Genomic DNA, 21,310 nt, shown 5'->3' on the forward strand with positions numbered 1-21,310 from the left:
TTCTTTACTGTCTTGGAAATGTGTAACGAATTATAATGAGATAAAGTATTTCTCAATACAGAACAGGGTACAGCAAGTGTTCTCATTTGGTTTGAGGTGGCTCAGCGGTTAAGAGCACTGACTGCTCTTCCAAAGGTCCTGAGTTCAAATCCCAGCAACCACATGGTGGCTCACAACCATCTGTAACAAGATCTGACGCCCTCTTCTGGAGTGTCTGAAGACAGCTACAGTGTACTTACATGTATCTCTAAAAGTATTTCTACATGCTATATGAAATGTGAGAACAAAGGTACCCCCTAAACTTCCCGCCACCCCTCCAACCCCTCTACACCTGCTGACATGCCTTTGGGAGGCTTGAACCACAGAGTAGGATTGGAGTCACAGCATCAGGTCCAAGAACACTGAGCCACCCACCTGTCCCTCATGAGAACCCTCGCCTAGACACTGGAATCAAAGGAAATATTCCCGGTTACTCTAGCCAAAATTCCTATTGATAGGAACACAGAAGCCCTCCTAACAGAATAGGACAGTTCAGCCATACAGAATTCATCTTGATCTCTGATAAGAAAATTACTTCCAAAGTTCAGTCCCTGGACAAAGCTGACTTTGGATCTCTAGGCCAGAAGTCATGGAACCTGAGTATCATTTTCTGGCACTAATGTCTGAGCTTAACAGGGTGATGCTAATACACCCTTGTGGTGGGTTGAACATGCTTGGCCCACGGGAAGTGGCACTATAAGGCAGTGTGGCCTTGTTGGAAGGAGGGTGTCACTGTGGGGGTGGGCTTTGAAGCTCCCATGTCCAAGTTCCACCCAGTGTGGAAGAGACCATCCTTCTAACTGCTTGCAAAAGACAGTCTTCTTTTAGCTCTCTGTGGATCAAGATGTTGAACTGTCAGCTCCTTCTCTAGTACCATGTCTGCCTGGACGCTGCCATGCTTCCCATCACGATGAATGGACTGAACCTCTGAAACTGTAAGCCAGCCCCAATTAAATGTTGTCCTTTATAAGAGTTGCCTTGGTTATGGTGTCTCTTCACAGCAAGGAAACCCTAACTAAGACAGAAGTTGGTACCAGGGACTGGGGTATTCCTATGATAGGCCTGACCATGTTTTTGTTTGGAGATATGTAGATTTAGCAAAGGAACAGCATGGTATAAATTTTGTTGTGTAGTTACTAAAGTTCACCCTTATGAAGAGTGTTTTTATTAAAAGGAACAAGCTAAGAAAGGAAAAATACAAAATGTATGGTTCAAGTATTAAAGGGGCACCAGGATGTGGAATGAAACTGAATCCCGTGTTCAAGGAGATAAACAGATTAAGGGACTGGTGACCTCAGGACAAGATCCCACTGAGCTAAGTTTATTGTTTCTATGTTTTCAGTTGAACAAGAGATCGTTATATCTAGGCACTGTTATAACCATGTTATTGTTTCATTTGGACATAAGGAGGTGTGATTATTACCGAAGTGACAAGGGATGGATTGTGATGGCTATTCTTGTTCTTTAACTTGACTATATCTGGAATGAACTACAATGCAGAAATGGAGGGCACACTGTGATCTGGATATTGAGGCTGGAAGACACAGGCTTCTTGAGGCAGAATGGCCAGGAAAAGCTTAGTTCCAGGCATGGTGGTACAGACCTTTAATCCCAAAACCCAGAGGCAAGCAGACCTCTGAGTTCAAGGCCAGCCTGGTACAGGGCAAGTTCCAGGTAGAGGAAAGCGAAGGTTTAGGCACAGCGGTGCACACCTTTAATCCCAGCACTCGGGAGACAGAGGCATGCAGATCTTTGAGTTCGAGGTCAATGTACAGAGCAAGTTCCAGGATAGCAAAGCTTAGGCATGAAGGAGTTGGAAAACAGAAAGCTGGTGATGATGTGATAGAACAAGAGGCCCATGCTCCAGCCCCAGCAAGCAGCAGAGTGGGGCAACTTCAGCCATGTAGTTCTGGCTTTAGAGTCAAGAGTAGAAGGAGTTACTGGAACAGCTGATGCTGGTTAGCTAGAAGTAAGAGATTAGTGGTGATTATGAAGAGACCAGCATCACTGAGGTGAAATCCAGGAAGTGTTTTCTGAGAGCACAAATGAAGCTGTGTTCCAGAGATGGCCAAGGTTGTACCTCGTGCTGCAGCTGTACTTGGCAAAGTGTAAGAGTCACCAGGTGGTCCTGGAAGGCCATTGGTGAAGGTATAGCCTCAGTTGCAGCTGATGGCCCAGGATTGAAGGGGTCATGCAAAGAAGTTGAGGCTTGGCACCATGAAGAGAGCCTATGAGAGGCTATTGGTGAAGCCTATTTGCAGCAGAAGGCTCCAGTGTATTGGAGATGCCAGCACCATGGGATGACTACCAAGAGTAGCAGCAGCAGTGAGTGGATCAACCTGAGCTTAGAGTGCTACAAAGGGCAGAGCTGGAGAAGTGATGCCAGCCCTTTGGAGGAGCCGAGAAGATCATATGTAGATCCCAGACATTGGAACAAGAAGCTGTAAAGTTGATGTTTCCTTGGAGGTCCCAAGATGTTAAGAGGTGCCAGAGCCATGGGAGACCTGCTGAGGAAAGCTGCTAGCAGGGAGTGGAAGCAGCCCAGGAGAAAGAAGTTTGTTGTAGTTAACAAAGATGAAAGTAGAGATCTGAAGAGCGCGTTGACATGTAGATGTAGAGTTTGGGATAGACCCAGCTGATTTTTGGTCTCCCTTTGGTGCAGTGTTTGGAATGGTCACATTCTGATATTGGAAGCGTGTGATTTGTTTTTTGCTTTTGATTTCATAGGGGATTACAATTAAGTGACTGCATGAATCTCAGAAGAGACTTTGAACTTTGGCCTTTTAATGCTTTATGCTATAACTAGGTATGGCCCTCATACCTATGGGTGCCAGGGAGTGGAATGTGGTGGTTTGAATGCGCTGGGTCCATGGGAAGTGGCACTATGAGGAGGTGTGGCCTTGTTGGAGGGGCATGTCACTGTGGGGTCGGCTTTGAGGTTCCTATGCTCAACTCAACCGGATGTGGAAAAGGCCATCCTCCTGGCTGCCTGTGGAAGGCAGTCTCCTTCTGGCTCTCTGAATCAAGATGTAGAACTGTCAGCTCCTTCTCCAGCACCATGCTTCCTGTCATGATAATAATGGACTGAACCTCTGAAACTGTAAGCCAGGCCCAATTAAATGTTGCCCTTTATAAGAGTTACCTTGGTCATGGTGTCTCTTCATAGCAATGAAACCCTAATTAAGAAAACCCTGAAAGTCCTTTGTTTTATTGTTTCATTTGGGGTGGCTAATTTCTCAAAAGAGTAACATTAAAGTCATTGTTAAATTGACTTACTATCAGATCACATTCCACTGTAAGCACTAAGTGTTTTCTGTAGCTGGGAACATAGCACACATGTGCAGAAAGGTATATCACTCCTTAATGGTTAGGAAAAAGAGGAACTCTGTTTTTTGAGACAGGGTTTCTCTGTGTAGCTCTGGATGTGCTGGAACTTTGTAGACCAGAGTGCTTGGAAATCAGAGATCTGCCTCTCTGCCACCCAAGTGATGAAATTGAAGGTGTGTGTTACTACTGCCAAGTGACAAAGAGGTAATATTAAGTAAAATGTTTAAGGTCCCTTGGGCTAAGCGTTAAGAACAGGTCCGAGAATTTAAACTTTGAAAACCAGGGGTTGGAGAGATGGCCTGCCAATTAAGATCACTGGCTGCTGTTCTAGGAGACCCAGATTAAGTTTCCAGCACCAACACGTCAACTCACGATGGTCTATAACTCCAGTTCCAAGCATCCAATACCCTTTTCTGGCCCCCACAGACACTAGGCACACATGATCTATATACATACATGCAAGCAAAACAGCCAAACACATAAAATAAAAAAACTCTGAAAACATAAGCTCTTACAATTATACCTGAAACATTAGCAGAAAGGCTAGAGTTGTGACTGAAATGTCACAGGTGCTAATAAGCCCATGCCAAATAATAACTTTTAGTCAACCACACCTACCAGCATTCGGTTACCAACCCTTTCTGAGCACCGCCACTTTACTCTGAATTGCAAGTTTTACTAAACATCCCTTCTGCTCTTGAGCTACTCTGCACGTGGCAGGCAGTTCGACCCTTCCCATCACTACAGATAAGGAATGGAAGTTTCCCTTCCATCCACTCCCTTCCTCTCCTGTCTCCCCTGACCCCTGCCCCCATCAGCAGTTGCTGTTGGTTTCAGGAATACCAGAATTCTCCAATGTGCTGAGAGTTTCCATGGCTATACAGTTAAACAATTCCCAATATATTGAAAACAACAGCCCACATCTAGGTGCACTGCTCACTTCCGTTTTATGTTCCCTATGACAATGTCACAACACTCTCTCAGCTCTTGATATTTTTGGAGATTTCTTTTTAATGTCAGGAAGGTGCTTTAAAAAAAAAAAAAGCTATTTATTTTATGTGTATGGGTGTTTTGCCACATTCACGCACGTGTATGCCACTGGAGGCCAGATGAGGGTACCAGATCCCCTTGGACCAGTATTATAGATCGTTGTACGCTGCCATGTGAGTGCTGGGAATTGAAATTTGGTCCTCTGGAAGAGCAACAAATGCTCTTAACAATTGAACCATCTCTCCAGCCCTTCAGAGATTAAAAAAAGAAAAGATTCATTTTACTTTTGTGTTTTGTGTTGTGTGTTTGCATATATGTGTGTGGTGGGTGCCCTAGGAGGCCAGCAGAATGGGGTCAGATCCTCTGGATCTATAGCTACAGGCTGTCATGAGCCATGCGATGTGAGCTGAGAATCAATCGAGGTCCTCTGCAGGGCAGCAAGTGTGCGTAGCCACTGAGCCGCAGAGATTCTTTCGTCAATCACCTTTTCTTCCCTCCTTGCTTGCCTTTTTTCTGGCTAATTTCCTCCCTCCCACAAAGTCCCAGTGAGATAAATACCAGCCTGACCATTCAGCTTAACACTGCAGTGCATTTACCAAGTACCCAATTCACAAACTATGCTTTCTAACAGCTGGGGATTCTGAGAGCACGGCAGGGCCTGGAGATCACAAATGGGTTTCTGCAAGATAAAGTCAAAACTTTATATCAGCCAGTAAGTTCACAAAGTCCTTTCAATATGCAATCATATTGAACACAGAACGTAGAGAATCAGCTCCTTGGTTCCTTAACTATTTTATCATAGTCTATTAACAAGCATGTCAAGAAAGAACGAAAAACCAGGGGAGAACGAAAAAGCTTCCAGAAGGCTAGAAATAAGAATTATGAATGCCCAAACCTTCCTGCTTTAGTTACAGCACACTGCTGAACTGGAGTAAACCTCAAAAGGTGACAGTGATAACTCGAAAATCAGGGTTGCTTGGCAACAAACAAACTCTCTGGATAAGTTCAGTAGGTACTAAATACACTGCCGAATGAATGGACACTATCTCCTGGCTCAAGGGGAAGCAGCACATTAAACATGAGGGTTCAGGAAACACAGTTCATACTGCCCAAACCACATAGTTCACACTGCCCAGGACAAATGGTTCACACAGCCCAGGATGCATAGTTCACACTGCCTAGGACACACAGTTCACAATGCCCAAACCACACAATTCATACTGCCCAGGACATATAGTTCACACAGCCCAAGATGCATAGTTCACACTGCCTAGGACACATGGTTCACACTGCCCAGAACACATGGTTCACACAGCCCAGAATGCATAGTTCACACTGCCTAGGATACATAGTTCACACTGCCCAGGATGCATAGTTCACACTGCCCAGGACACATGGTTCACACTGCACAGGACATATAGTTCACACATGCCAGGATGCATAGTTCACACTGCCTAAGACACATGGTTCACACTGCCCAGAATGCACAGTTTACACTGCCCAGGACACATGGTTCACACTGCCCAGGACACATAGTTCACATTGCCCAGAACACACAGTTCACACTGCCTAGGACACATGGTTCACACTGCCTGGGCCCCTTGGTTCACACTGCCCAGACACACAGTTCACACTGCCTAGGACACATGGTTCACACTGCCCAGGATGCATAGTTCACATTGCCCAGAACACACAGTTCACACTGCCTAGGACACATGGTTCACACTGCCTGGGCCCCTTGGTTCACACTGCCCAGACACACAGTTCACACTGCCCAGGACACATGGTTCACACAGCCCAGAACACATGGTTCACACTGCCCAGGATACACAGTTCACACTGCCTAGGACACATGGTTCACACTGCCCAGAACACACAGTTCACAGTGCAGGCAGGAAAACTACAACTCCTTCTCACCTGATCGGTATCTCTCATCTCTCGCACCTCCAGAACGTGAACGGTGGTACTTGGAAGGAGCAGAAGTCTGAGCTGCCGTGGGAGCAGGAGTTTGGTTTCTTTCTTTTTGTCCTGTGGAATCAGTTTCTAAAAGAGGAGTTTGGAAGAGGGTTATCCAATGGCAACAACGGGAGATGATATGTTCTGAACACTCTGGGCATTCTCACAACAGCTGAAAGTAGTTCTCATCCCCCATCTACAGTAAACAGAGGCTAAGGTAGGCACAGAATGTAGCTGTGAAGGCCACAGGCCACAGACATTACCTTAGGGCTGTAACTGTCAATAGTCTGAAGAAACAGGAAGGCAATAATGTGTACAAAGTCATCCTTGGAACAGGCCCACCAAACAGTTACACAAAACATAACAAGGCTGTGTGCTTTTGCTGTTTGCTTTGGGTTTGGGGTTTTTGGGGGGTTTTGTTTTGTTTTGTTTTTTGTTTCTTTTTGCCCTACCCAACCCCCTACAGTGCTGAGGCTCAAACTCAGGTCTTACCTGAGCAAGGTACTTTTCTACTACTGAGCTACATTTTCAAGTCTAGATTATTTGTATTTGAGAGAAGTGGAGGGGAGGGAGTATCTTTTAGGATACATCTAGAGATGTTCTTTAAAGGTTCCTGTTGCTGAGCAGAGCAAGACACAGCTGTGGACTGTAAGCCTGTCCTGTCTATTATACTCAGAGTGTTCCAGTTCAAGTACGCTGCAGCCCCACTCGGGCTCATCTGGTCTCGGGATCGTGACTCCCAGCTGCCCTCTTGTACTCTCAGTTACCGCCCTTTAACACTGCACACAGGCAGAGAGTTTTTAAGTGTCTAAGGCTGTAAACTGACCTTTCAGTCAACCTAGATTCAATAATCCACTTCAAATAAGAGCTGCAGGGGTTTTTTGTTTGTTTGTTTTTGTTTGTTTGTTTTTTAAGTTTAGTTTTTCTAGATAAGGTTTCTCTATATCCCTGGCTGTCCTGGAGCTCACTCTGTAGACCAGGCCAGCCTCAAACTCACAGAGACCTCCCTGCCTCTGCCTTCCAAGTGCTAGGATTAAAGGCATACGCCGCCACCACCTGGCTGTCTAAAATTCTTAATATATTCGCCACATCTTCTTCAACAGAGATCAACAGACTATAGCTCCTGGGCCTAGTTATACTTATCACCTGGATTTTGTTTTGTTTTAAGACAGGGTCTTGGTGTAGCCCACAGTTGCCTAAAATTTGGAATTCTTTCATCTCAGCTTTTTCAGTTCCGAGATCAGAGTGTACCATCAAACCAAGCTATACTGATTTTTTTTTCTTTTGCTTTTTGAGACAGAGTCTCATGTCTTCCTGGCATGAACCTGCTATGCAGGTGAAGCTGGCATTGAACTCCTAATCTTTCCAAGAGCTACTTAGGATTAGAGTGTACTGCTACCATGGTAACTCATAGCCTGTTATCCCAAACAGACTTATTGGGATATAAGGTGTGGTGGTTTGAATATGCTTGGCCCAAGGAGTGGCACTATTAGAAGGTGTGGCCTTTGTTGGAGTAGGTGTGTCACTACAGGTGGTGTGCCACTGTAGGTGTGGGCTTTAAGATCCTTGTCCTAGCTGACTGGAAGCCAGTGACCTCTAGCAGCCTTCAGATGAAGATGTAGAACTCTCAGCTCCTCCTGCCTGAACACTGCCATGGTTCCCTCCCCCCCTGATGATAATGGACTGAACCTCTGAACCAGTAAGCCAGCCCCAAATCGATGCTGTCCTTATAAGAGTTGCCTTGGTCATGGTGTCTGTTCACAGCAGTAAAACCTGAACTAAGACAGCAGGAGTAGTCACTTACAGTGTCTACGGCTGTTGTCATGCTGTCCAGGCAGAACTGAGTAGCTATGACAGAGACTATAAGTTATTGAAGCCTAAAGCCCATCTGTCCCTGTACAGAAAACCTTTTCCAACCCCTAACCCACAATAATAAAATCAGCATTTAAATCTTTGTTTGTGTCTAAAAGCACATACAAGTTTTATTTCATGTCTCGTTCTGTGAAATAAGCCTGCAGAGCCAGTCCCCCTGCCCCTTTAACAGAGGAGGAAGACATGGGCTAGCAGGCTGGAAGCTGCAGAGCTTGGCAGACTCTGGTTTGCCTACCTCTGCCTGTTCTCAAACAAAGGGCTATAAACAGGACTACCGGAAATCTCCCAAGACCTTTAAAAAGGAAAGTGATGGGGATTAGCAAGTTAGGTCAGGAGCATCTAATGCTTTGGGATTCAGGGTCAGTAGTTAGACAAAGAGGGAAAACATCCAACCCCCAGCCCCAGCTCCACACCACTGTCCATCATGGAAAAGACTACAAAAGCCACTTGCCTGAGAAAGTACTTGAAACACAGTCCAACCAACTTTAAATAGAGAACAAAAAATAGAAAGCAGCTATTTTTATTTTTACAGTCAGATGATAAATACAGGAAGGAAATCACATTAGCACGCATGAGCTACGTTGTGAATATGCACAGGGAAAACGGTTTCAGGTGGCACACTGATCCTTCCAACAGGTTCCTGTTGGCTTGGGGATTTTGTTTAAATTGGATTGTTTGTTTGTTTGTTTGTCTTTCTTTTCTTTCTTTCTTTCTTTTTTGGAGAGGCTATATAAAACTACAGATGTATCATCTATTGCCGTTTCTTTTACTGATCAGACAGCATAACAAATCACTCAAAGGAACACGATCTTTCCAAACTGTGTAGTTCATGTTTTAAACATGTTAAAAAGGATTGCAAACTCTTACTTAAAAGAGGAGACATACAAATCTAAGTATTTTAAAATACCTTTCTCAAATATGTTTCTGCTTTATGTTTTTTGATGTAACTAATTAAAAAGGAGAAAAATAATGTAAGCGAAGATAAAACATTGCCATGAAGAACTGACAGGCAAGCCGGGCAGTGGTGGCACACGCCTTTAATCCCAGCACTTGGAAGGCAGAGGCAGGCAGAGTTCTATATTCGAGGCCAGCCTGGTCTACAGAGTTCCAGGACAGCCATGGTTACACAGAGAAACCCTGTCTCAAAAAAACCAAAAACCAAAACCAAAACCAAAACCAAAAACAAAAAACAAAAAAAAGTGGAACATAAATCTGGGAAAGACCTGGAAAGAGCACACATCTCCACTCAATCAAAGTCAGCTACAGGTCATCACAGGAAAAGGAAACAACACAGAGAAAGCCTTCTAATGAAAATGGGGTCAGCGGGTGTACAGGCCAGAGCACAAGTGAATGGGCACCAGAAACAAAGCCCACACAGCTCTCTTCCAAGTAATGGGCATGTCTCTGTCTTCACAGGAATCCAAGCTTCTAAGCCATCCCATTTCCTCTACGTCTAAAACTATGACAATCGCCATACTTTAATTTGTCAGAAATCAACCCAGACGTTCTATTTACAGTTTCAGTAAGTATGCCCAGCACATGTCATACAAACATAGATTTATGTCAGAATAAACTCAGTTTACATGTGTAGTGCATCTGCTCCAACTTGACAAGACATTGTAAAAGCATCCATAAAAGTTGGCCCACAACCATCTTTTTAGCATTCAGGAGGCTGAAGCAGGAGGACTGCTGTGAGTTTGAGATCATCCTGGGCTACAAAGACAACAAAAGCATCAGCAAGATGGCTCAGTGGCCACCACACCGCACAGCCAGAGTCCAATTTCCAAGACCCACATGGCAGAAGGAGAGGGCTGACTTCTGCAAGTTGTCCTCTGATCCACATACTCTGTGGTACAGGTGCTCTGGTGTGCATACATGTGCGTGCAAACACACACATATACACACTAAACAAACAAGTAATTATAAAAAGAAGTTGTAAAATAAAAACCAAGAGTAAATCAGACTTCCAGGAAGAAAAGTGAATCCAGCAGAACTTAGTGCAGGCCAGGAGCTCATCTTCCTGAACTTCGGTCACTATAAATTTATCGACTTTTATTTCAAGGTACTGCACTGAGACAGGCTGGCTGCAGAGTGCTGGGATTGCAGATGTGCACTACTGTGTACAGCTAAAGCTTTTGCTGCACATAGAACCAGCTGTTCAGTATAGAACATTAAGGGAATACCAAGGAAGAAAATCAAAGTGATGTTGATTCTCTTAAAACTAAAAGCTATGGTCTATCAAACCAAATTATGTTTCTAGATAAAAGGTGACTCTCTGAGCACAGTTCTCCACACTGTAACCTTAGTTCTGTCTCTCTCTCCTACAGGAACAGCAGTGAGCATGGACTTGGGGTGAGAAGAAAGCAGCAGTATCCTGGGCAGATCACAGGGTGCTGGAGATTCATTACACTCTGCCTGACAGTGCACCATTTAATGGACGAAACTGGAACAACACGCCCCAGGCCTTATCAAGGGGAGTCTGAGGGTCTGGGAGGGCAGAGTACTGTCTACCAGGCGGGCAGGCAAGATGCTGCCAGCTGGTGGCCCATCCCTATCCAGCCACATCTCAGGAGTTACTTGGGGAGCCTCAATACAAGGTCCCATGATTGGGATAAAGTGTTTAATTTTACTGCTAGGGCAAGAAAAAGCTAAAAGCAACGGTGGGATCACTATATACAGCAACATAACAGATAACCTATAAATTAAAGTGAAAAACTCAGACCCTTAGTCTGAACAAATCACTTTCTCTATAGTAAGGACTAGATGGGACCTGCAGTGATTAGCTATAGCAGAATTCTTTACCCTCGCGCTATTTAGTTTATAGACACGGGGGTACTTATAAAACTGACGTAACTTGAAAGGCACTAAGTATAAAGACTGGACTAGAGGCTGCAGCCTTATAAATGCAGTCTCCCCTCCCCGTGTGAATTTAACAGAGGTCACAACCGGGATGTTTCAGCTCTTCAGGCAGCTGTGCGAAGCAGCCACTAGGGGTCACCGGTACCTTTAAATGGGGATGGTAGATTTGTTACATGTTGAGCATTCCTTTTCAACAATCATCATGCACATAATGTGTTCTTCAGAGAGTGGGTGAGTCTTCTATGTGTCTGCTGACTGAACGTAGTGACACAAGCACAGCCCAGAAAGGAGCAGGCATTTCCTAGTACAGAACAGCACAACGTTCTGACCCAGGAACACAGGAGATGCCAATTCAGTTCTTACCCCTGACGCTGCTGCCTGTGACTTCAGAGATAATAACACATGGAGGAGGAGTCGTGCGAAGCAAGGCAACTCAGAGATGAACCACGGGACAAAACACTCACATAGTAAAGGTGATCAAAGCAGCCATGCTCTCAGCCGTGCAGTGAGATAATGACCATCAGGGCTCATGTTTTTAAACCTGCATGCTCTTTATAAACTTCACACATGTGAATAATGCACTCTGGCTACTGTCTTCTCCACCCCCACTTACCCACCCTAGCCCCCATCCCTGTGGTGTTGCTGAAAAGGAAAAGAGCAAGGCTCTGTGGCCCACATGACAGGAATTAAGTTTCAGGAAATGGAGACACTGAAGCAGGACCTAGCTGGGCACACCTCTTTCCTCCAGTGTGATGTTCACAGCCCACCAGTAACGGGGTGGGAACCTTGATAGGGACAAGGAAGACTGCTGGGAACAGGCAGCTCACTCACTAAACAAAACAGAGCTGGGAAGAACAGCAGCTCAGCTCACCTGCTAAGCCCAATAGTAACAAGGAGGTAACACTGCAGCTCTTTCCACTCTCTTCCCCCCTCCTTCCTTCTTCCCTCCTTCCCTTCCCACCTGTAAGGAGACAAGATCAGGCTATACAGAACAGAGTATATGTATTTATACTTGATTGCTATGTAGTCCTCACACTCAGGATCCTCCTGCTTCAGCCTTCCAAGTGAAGGCATTACAGGCTTCCTAATCCATCTCATCTCATCTGTATAGCAACACTGACTGGCGATGCTTTTAACAAAGTAGGAGGTCCCTCACAGATGAGACTTCAGAAGAGTGTGTCAACTGTCACCTGAATCCTTATTCAAGGCCTCTGCTCTCCTCCTCACCAAGGACAGATGAAGCTGCCCAAGTCCTTCTGCACCTTTGCTGAGGAACTTAGGCCCTGGGACTTACAGAGAGCCTCATGTCTCTTCACGTCTCCTCATGTCCGGGGAAAGAGGCCATGAGTGCTGAGTTCCTAACCTGGGAAGGAAGGGGTCAGCAGCCCTGATCAAGTGCCTACACAGACCCTGACCACAGATCTTTCTGGGCCACAGGACACCAGGAAAATAGCTGTGCCAGAGACTAAGGGAACATTTCAGGAACTTCATTCTGCGACTCCAAGAGTGTCTTGTGAGGCAAGAAGAATGGGCTCCACCTTCAGGATACATCAGAGGAGCAGGAAAAGAAGTGGGCTGAACAGCGGGTCAGCATTAAGGGCTGCAGAGTGAGACTGGCTTGCAGTCACACCCAAAGGCCTTCACTTTCGGAAGTGAATACAGGACCACTTCGATGCCTGTGGGCTTTTAGACAATTCAGGGGGAAAAAGAAGCCCCGAGAGGAAGGACTGAACTTCCTTCTGATAAGACATGTGGAACAGATACAATGATATGCATCCAGTCATGGCTACTCCCATCCTACCCACACCCACAAAAAGCACAGACTAGGGGTGGAAGCTGCAGTCTCTCTATTATGCAGAAGCCTTGCTTGCAAAGGAGCCTCTAACTCAGGATGAGATGGACAGAAGACCCACAGCAGGGAGCTCCCACATCTCAGAGGCACACAGGGGCCTACTTAATTATACTCCAAACATCACTTCTGGTTTCAGTAGCTGGGTTGTCCAGACCCTCTGAGTTTCCCCAGCACTCCTTTACAAGTCTGGAATGGTGTGGTTTTCGATGTTTGGCACCCAATCCATGTAACAGCCTTGCTGTGCCCTCAACGGCAGAGGCAGAGGTCGGAGCTGCTCTTACTCTCCCTGTGCTCCTTCCTGCCAACTGGCTTTGGCCCTTTACACCAAGGTTCCTATCAATTTAGTTAAAATAAATAACTGAGATCTTGCTGGAATCCTCACATCTACCACTGATTCATCTGGCTGAGATTAAAAAAATGACATCAATTTAGAGATTAGGAAACTGATTGAATGTTATGATTACAATTCCATCTTAATGGATGACGGCTCAAGGTGAAGCTCTGTCTGTGATTCCAGGGGACTCCTTCTACAGGGAGGCAGGGGATGGAGACTACAGTTTGGGGTGGGATGAGGAGGGGGTCCTTAGAAGCTTGTGGGCCAACTAGCTTGGTGTAAGCAGTAGCAAATAACAACAAAGGGAGAGAGAGCCTGCCTGGAGCGGGGAGGTCACACCCAAGGCTATCCTCTGATCTCCTTATATGGGCACCCACTCACATACATGTACGTGTGCACATCACAAGCCCCAAAGCAAATCCTGCCTACCAATGTACACAAAGTCACATGTTTTATAAAAAGACAAACTGTGACTCTGCTTTATATTCTTACAGGAAGCTTGTTAGGGAAAATGATATTTCAGGCTCTTCTATAGTCTGGGACAGTGCGGGGCTAAACCACAAACTGTTTCCTTTGTTTCTATTAACACAGTCATATAAACACTTGGACAGGCTTAAGGCAGAACCCAATGTGGCAGACCTACGGTGAAAGGCACATAGCTGAGGGGCTGCAGTGTGCAGTTGCCTATGCACAAGGCACAAGGAAGGAAGGTGGGTGAGCCCCATCTTCACAGGGACACAGAGAAACGGAGCTGAAGCAAGAACAGAAGAGAAGCAGACATAACAGTCTGAAACAACATCAACACAGTAATTCGGCGGAAGCTCTTCACCAGCATCATCAAAGCGCTGGCTCACTAAAGGAACCAGAGGACAGGAGCCACAGCAGCTCTTCAGGAGCATTTCCAATTCATTAATCTTTACAATGCTGGGCGGGGACTGAACTTCTGGCCGCATAAACAAAGCAAGCACTCAGCCATTAGACCACAGCCCAAGCCTCCGTTTATTTCGAAGCAAGGCTGCCTCAGTTGCTCAGGCTGTTCCTGAACTCACTCTGTAGCCCAGGGAGGCTTTCGACTTCACTGTCAAACAGCAATGAGGCCCGGCCAGAGGGGAAGGCTGCTCAGCTAGTGAGCAGCTAAGCTGACGGACATTCACTCCTGTCTTCTGAGGTGAGGGCCTCACACTCACCATGCAGACAGTGATCACCTCAGACTCCTGATGCATCTGCCTCTACCTCACAAGTGCTGAATTACAGGCATGTGCCAAGACACCCTAGCTCCAAGATTTTAAAATAAATACAAACTATCTTTGTGCAAATCTATAACAATCCTAACAGAAAGGCTGAGATAAGGCTTGAGAGATGGCTCAGTAGTTAAGAGCACTGGCGGCTAACTCCACTTCTGACTGAGTTCCATTCCCAACACCCATGTTCAGTCATTTCACTACTGCCTGTGACTCTAGGGAACCTGACACCCTCTTCTTGCTTTTCTGGACATGGACAGATGGACACGGGGACACGCACACACACACATACCCCATACATACACACACACACACACACACACACACACATAAATAATAAAAATTAAATACATTTAAAGATGTTGGGATAAGAGTTCAGACTCAACACGGCAGAATGAACACTCCCATGTATACTCACTGCTTCCCAAAATGCCTCTTACAAAACAAGGGAACGATTTAGTTCAGGAGACAGAAAGAGAGCAGACAAGAGCTGGCTCTACAAGAATACAAACAGAATGATGTATTAACCCGAACAAAAGCAAAAGCCTGTAATAAGAAACAGTAAACCTTTTCTTTCACCATAAACCACATAGCTTAGCCGTGTGTATGTATGTGTGTGCATGCACACACATACATTCACACACACACACACACACACACACACCCCTCTACTATTGAGCATAACACAGGATATGTGTTAGGAGATGTGAAATGTGAAAGAAAGAAAAGGGGGAAGAGGGGAGGGAAAGGGGTGTGGTGGAGAGGCAGAAAGGTGGCAGGCGCTGCCTGACCTTCCCTCTGCTTTCCCTTGGTACAGAGGACTGGCCTGGCCTGTGCAGTCACTGAGCTGTAGCTCTAGCTCACTTTTTAAAAACACTTTATGTTTGAAACAGGTCTTGGTAAGTTGCCCATACTGGCCTTGAACTTGTAACTCTCCTGCTTCAGCCTCCTAGGCATCTGGGATTCCAGGCTTATGTCACTAGGCTGATACTAATGTTTTATAGAAAGAAATTTACAAATAATACCTCAAGTTGATTAAAGCTAAGAAAAAACATATTATTTAGAATACTAAAGTGACTATGAAGACCAATGAAAAGTCTGGAAGACATCTGTCCCACTGAGGGGGAGGCGGGGCACTGTGCATCTCTGTTGTTAGAAGCCTGTAGTGCTGACTATTTAAGATATGAGCTCATTTCATTTAAAAATCAAAGTTGCTGGGCTGTACCTCAGCAGCAGGACACTTGTATATCGCATCCAGTGTCTCCAGTTTCATTGTTAGTATTATCATACATAACAGTAGAAGAGACAGGGACACGAAGCCCAGTACGGACATCCTGACCTATAATCCCAGCCCTGGGATCTGGAGGGACGCAGAGAGACCCTTTGCCAACAATGGATAGAAAACTGAACAGAGAGCTGAAATGGGAGGTCTCGGACTATTAACATCTCATACAGTGTCTTGAATTTTCGCAGACCTAAAGGAAAGGATTTACTGAGGGTGAGGACAAGGTGACAGAGACCGAGAAGAAAAGAGCACTCTTCAGTGTATACAATAACTACCTCTTGTTCCAACAATTCCACCCTTCGAGAGCTTTGCTGAGGAAACCCTGGAACTGGGCTTTCTGTTCAGCTCTACTAATGCCTGTGTGTGTACTGAATGTGAGCACAACGCTACAAACCAGGGTCACGACAGAGACATGCGATGTATAAGCATGCTCCTGAGAAACCATAGGAGCCCAGCAGTTCAGTCAGACACAAACAGGCCAACAAGCTAAGGACAGCACAGGGAACATTCTTAAAATGCCACGCAGGGGGCTGGTGATAGTACCTGCATAAGCCTGGTAACCTGGGTTTGATCCCTGAAACCCACTAAAGGTGAAAGCACACATCCCAAGTCCATGAAGTTGACCTCTGACCTGCACATGCATGCCAAGGCATACACACACTCATACACAGACAGTAACAGTGAACTGAAGATACAAGAATGCCACTCGGACAAGGGACACAGGTCATCTGGAACCTGTCACTCAGCAAGCTGCTGTGTAGAGTGCCAGTGACGCCAGAGCAAGCCGGTGTACTCTGGGCAGAAGCAAGAGATTCGCAAAGGCAGGGCACTGCCGGCCATGCCCAACACCACCTCCTTGGTGTCCAGCAGCACCTGGAGCTCTGGCATTGTTCATTAGGGATGTACGATGTCATCAATACCAGGTCCTTAAAAGCTGTTTTCTCTTAAAGCTACCTGGAACTATCAGATATTTGTGTGGAAAAATCTCTGAAGTAAAGATTAGACCAGAGGATCAGCAAAGTGAATCTTCCTACACAAAAACTTCCACTTCCTAGTCACTCCAAAGGTATTCGCTCTCATCCAGGAGAGGCTGACTTAGAGAGAGGGGTCCATACACGTGAGGATTGACAGGTCAGTTCTTTGGGCTATGCCAGAAGGATCGTGAACTTCCTGCCCCTCTTCCTGGAAGTCTGCTAAGTGAAGTTCAAGGCAAGATTTGCTCTGGGCTCTGGAGGCTTTGACCACAGTGGGGTGGGCGCATTCTGTTATGTTCTGTAGCATTCTGTAGCATCCTGCAGCTTTCTGCAGAGTTCTGTAGTGTTTGCAGGCCACCAGCATCCAGAGTGCTGGGCTCTGGCCCAGTAGGAACTGAGAGCTACGAGAGGCCAAGACCTTTTGCATGCTGCTCAAAGTGAAAAACTATAATCTTCACAAAGAATGTATCTACCTCTTTAAAAGACACCATGACACTTAAATATCACACAGAATGTGGGGTTTATTTAAAGGAACAGCAGAGAGCTTGAATGTCAAGGGTTTAGAAGTGATTGCAGATCACAGCTTGTCACATGGTGACTGGACAAACTAATGCCTAAGATGCTACTGACCTAAGTCCCGCTTACTATCACTGCGAGCCGCCAGCACTCACTCAGCATGTCCTGTCTTCTAAGTGTGTTCCTTACTCTTCTGCTATCCTAAAAATTGGACCGTAAAAATTTCCCTTTCCCTGCTAGATTGCTGAGTTTTCCCTTTAAAGATCATGTAGCATTTAAATAAAGGCATCTAGCTGGGCAGGGGTGGTCACACCTTTATCCCAGTGCTCGAGGCCAGCTGTCTATACAGTGAGTTCCAGGACAGCCAAGGTTACACAGAGAAGCCCTGTCTCAAAAAACAAACAAACGAAAGTCATCTACTAGTAAATCCTCACACAGTACCTACTGCTAACAGTGCACTTAGGAAGAGAGCTGGTCTGAGACAAAGTGAATAAACCATCAGCACAAAAGACAGGGACAGCAGCGAGCACAGCCCGAGCAGAGCCAGCGCTGTGGGACACTGTACAGCTACACTGTAACATGGGGACCGTGGTGACCAACATTAGAGTACTCTAAAGTTCTTATATGAGGAAAGTTAAGAATCTTTTATTGACTTAGTTTTTGTTTTTGTTTTTCGAGACAGGGTTTCTCTGTATAGCCCTGGCTGTCCTAGAACTCACTTTGTAGACCAGGCTGGCCTCGAACCCAGAGTTCCACCTGCCTCTGCCTCCCAAGTGCTGGGATTAAAGGCGTGCGCCACCACCGCCCGGCCAGAAAGTTAAGAATCTTAAAAATTAAGTATATATATATATATATATATATATATATATATATATATATATATACACACACACACACACACATATAATGTTAGTACATAAATATATGTAACATATAATTATAATATATCATATTAGTATTTTATAATATGACAAATAATATAATTTATAATTATATTATATATTTATAAGTTAGGTCTTGCTGAGGTAGGCAAGTGCTCTATTATCAAGGATCTACCTCCTAATTCCACATAAGTAACAGCTTTTAAAAATAATTATAAAAATATAAAATAAAAAATTGACAGAATTACAGGAAAATATGAAGTCATTGGTATCCATAAGATGCTATGAACCACAGGCACCTGAATATGCTTCCTACCAGCCCTGATAGACTCACAGACAGGAAGTTCTAAGCATAATGCAATAGTGTGACCCAGGGACTGTCACAACACTGAACACCGTGGGAGTTAGAGACCAACATCAGTCTAGGCAGGCCCTAACAGACTCCCTTTGTACAGGCATGTTCTCTGACCACAGAGAAGTGAAGAAACACTTACATGAGGAAATAAGGCAGACACGCCTAGCAGTACAACCCAGGAAATTCTACAAAAGTTCATGAGCCAACTTAGAGGACACAAAGGAAAAAAAATTACAAAAGGAACCTGAAAACAATAAATCAGAAAAGAAAGCATGTTCTTCAAAGAAGCAAACATCTGGGATGGCGGGTGGGGCAGGGCAGAGACAAGTACAAGGCAGACTTTAGGAGAAGGCTGTGACTAACATAAGTTGTCTGAAAACTTATGATACAAGTACTTTTCTAGAAAAAAAATCGATGGACCAAAACTGGTTCAAAACAAACAAACAAACAAACACCTCCAGGAAACTGACAGCTTGGTAATTTCAGAATGGAAATAGAGACCAGAGGACAACTTGCAAGAATCAGTTTTCTCCTTCCCGTGTGTGTGTCCTGGGAACTAAACTCAGGCCGAAAGCCTTGAGGGCGAGCACCTCTGCCCAACCCCCACCACCTAGCCATCTTGATAACCAAAAATGACATTTCTGAGGATAATTTGTTGGATGCTGTTGCAGCTGGAACTTGAGGTCAGGAACCTGGGTCTATTTTTCTGTCCTGTGTTAGAATGCTCTGATTTTCAAAGGCCACCCAGAAGAAAAGAGGTTGTGTTAGGATTTCAGGGGACAGACCATCGCCGAGGGCAGGACTTGAAACAGCTATCCATATCCACAGTCAAGACAGACAGACAAGGAACACATACACACTTCTAATACTTAGCTCAGTTTTTCTACCCTTGTATATAGTCCAGGATCCAAACGCAAGCAATGGTGTCACCCACAGCGGGCTGGTTCCTCCTATATCAACTAACATAAGCAATATAAACCTTACAGATTTGCCCACAGGCCAATTTGATGTAGACAATCTGTCAAATTAACAAAACTAACCTGCCCTCTGTGTGTGTGTTTTATAGGGGTTGAGTTGGTGGTATAGTAAGGGCGGTATGAATTAGTTAGCAACTTAATTTTGAGTGTATTGAGATAAAAGTGGATTATAAAGTGTAAATTTAAGGGTTCTTTGGAAAGTCAGATGGTATTTTGCTCAGGCAAACATGTGAAAGAACATTTCACTGACGCAGACACAGGAGAGAGGATGTTCTGCTAAAGCAAACATGTGAAAGGGCACGTGATGAAGGATTCTTTGCTAACATAGCACATGTATTGGTCCACATTACAATATGTAGTTGAGCTGCATTTGTCAGGACTCCATAGAGAGAAACTGCAGTTTCTTGCCACTTCCATGGACTTGGGCTGATTTGATGCATGTGCTGAGGCAAGACCCACGGAGGACACGTGATGTTTGGAGGGTATAAATAGGATTCCATGTTATGACGGAGAGAGAGCTTGGCTTGCTGGTTCAGTTAGCTGTGGGTCTCCAGTCTTTTCTGATCTTTACTTCCCTGATTGAGAGAGGCACAGCCTGGAACTTCTTCTGTGGTCCCTCCAGGTCCCTCCTGCTGACTCAAGCTGAGGCTGAGGCCTGGCTGTCTCTGCTAGGTTGTATCACCGCTGTTACTAACTTGACTCTACTGCTGACGTATCTGTGAAGCATTTGTGAGTGGACCGAGTTGCTGCTGCTAACCTATCAACTGAACTGCTGATTTCCAGACAGCTCAGACAGGAGTTGCTCTAGGGAAGCTTTCTAGACAGGCCCACTTCTCTGGTGTCCTTTCTTTCCTGCTACCTCTGATGGGTCATGGCTAAAAGAGAGATTAAAATGTTTAATAACCATCATTAAAAATAAGATTTAAAAAAATTAAAGTTACAGGATTACGTAAGATGGCAAAGGCAAGAAGACCGTGAGTTTGAGGCTCGCCTGGTCTATGTAGTGAGCTCCAGCCCACCCAGGGCTGATAAATACGGAGCCCTTGTCTCAAAACATCGGAGGTTGAAGAGGGGGACACACAGCTGCATTTACAGGTCAGGGCTCAGCAATGATCTGGGCTGTAGATTTACATTTGAGAGTTGTCAGCATTCAAATGTTAAAGCTGCAGCTGTGGCTCAAGTAATCTGGAGAGATTGTCCATGGGTTCTCACAATCTAGTTCCTGGACCAGCAACCTAAACACTGTCTAGAAATCTAACAGGAATGCAAATTCTCAAGTTCTACCCTAAACCTACAAAGCCAGAAATCCAGACTGCAATCCGCACACCTACAACTCACAGACAGAGAGAGGATAGGATGGGTTGGGACGTTAATGTAAGAATCTCAGGGTTTGCCAGGCCTAGTGATGTACAACTTTAATCCCAGCACTTGGGAGGCAGAGGCATCACATGCCCTGAGGGCCAGCCTGGTCTACATATCGACTTCCAAGATAGTCAGAGCTACATAGAGAGGTTTTGTCTTTTCGAAAAAAAAAAAAAAATTAATGCAAGAGGATGAGCCAGCAAGAATATCTATGAGGAACAACAAGAAATTAACTTTGTTTGTTTGTTTTTCAAGACATGGTTTTTCTGTGTAACAGAGCCCTGGCTGTCCTGGACTCCATTATGTAGACCAAGCTGACCTCAAACTCACAGAGATCCACCTGCCTCTGCTTTCTGAGTGCTGAGTTTAAAGATGTGCACCATCATGTCTAGCAAGAAATTAATTTTTAAAAATAATCCTCCAAAGAGACGCCCAGGGGCCAACCTGATCTCAACAATCCCTCCTCCTCAAGACCCTCTTCTCTGAAGAT

General features: G+C 45.1%; 1 protein-coding gene across 4 annotated transcripts in view; it reads right to left on the reverse strand.

Moving 5' to 3' along the window:
- Positions 1-21,310, reverse strand: part of Dip2b (DIP2 acetate--CoA ligase B (putative)) — a 183,371-nt gene that overhangs the window by 84,073 nt on the left and 77,988 nt on the right. For all 4 annotated transcript variants that reach the window (XM_029469544.2, XM_029469543.2, XM_029469542.2 and 1 more), the window contains exon 3: positions 6,274-6,399. In XM_029469544.2, coding sequence (XP_029325404.1) covers positions 6,274-6,399 — 126 coding nt within the window. The remainder of the gene's footprint in view (positions 1-6,273; positions 6,400-21,310) is intronic.

Source organism: Mus caroli, unplaced genomic scaffold (genome assembly GCF_978045245.1).
Source record: "Mus caroli unplaced genomic scaffold, Mus_caroli_1 scaffold_16, whole genome shotgun sequence".
Lineage (NCBI taxonomy): Eukaryota > Metazoa > Chordata > Mammalia > Rodentia > Muridae > Mus > Mus caroli.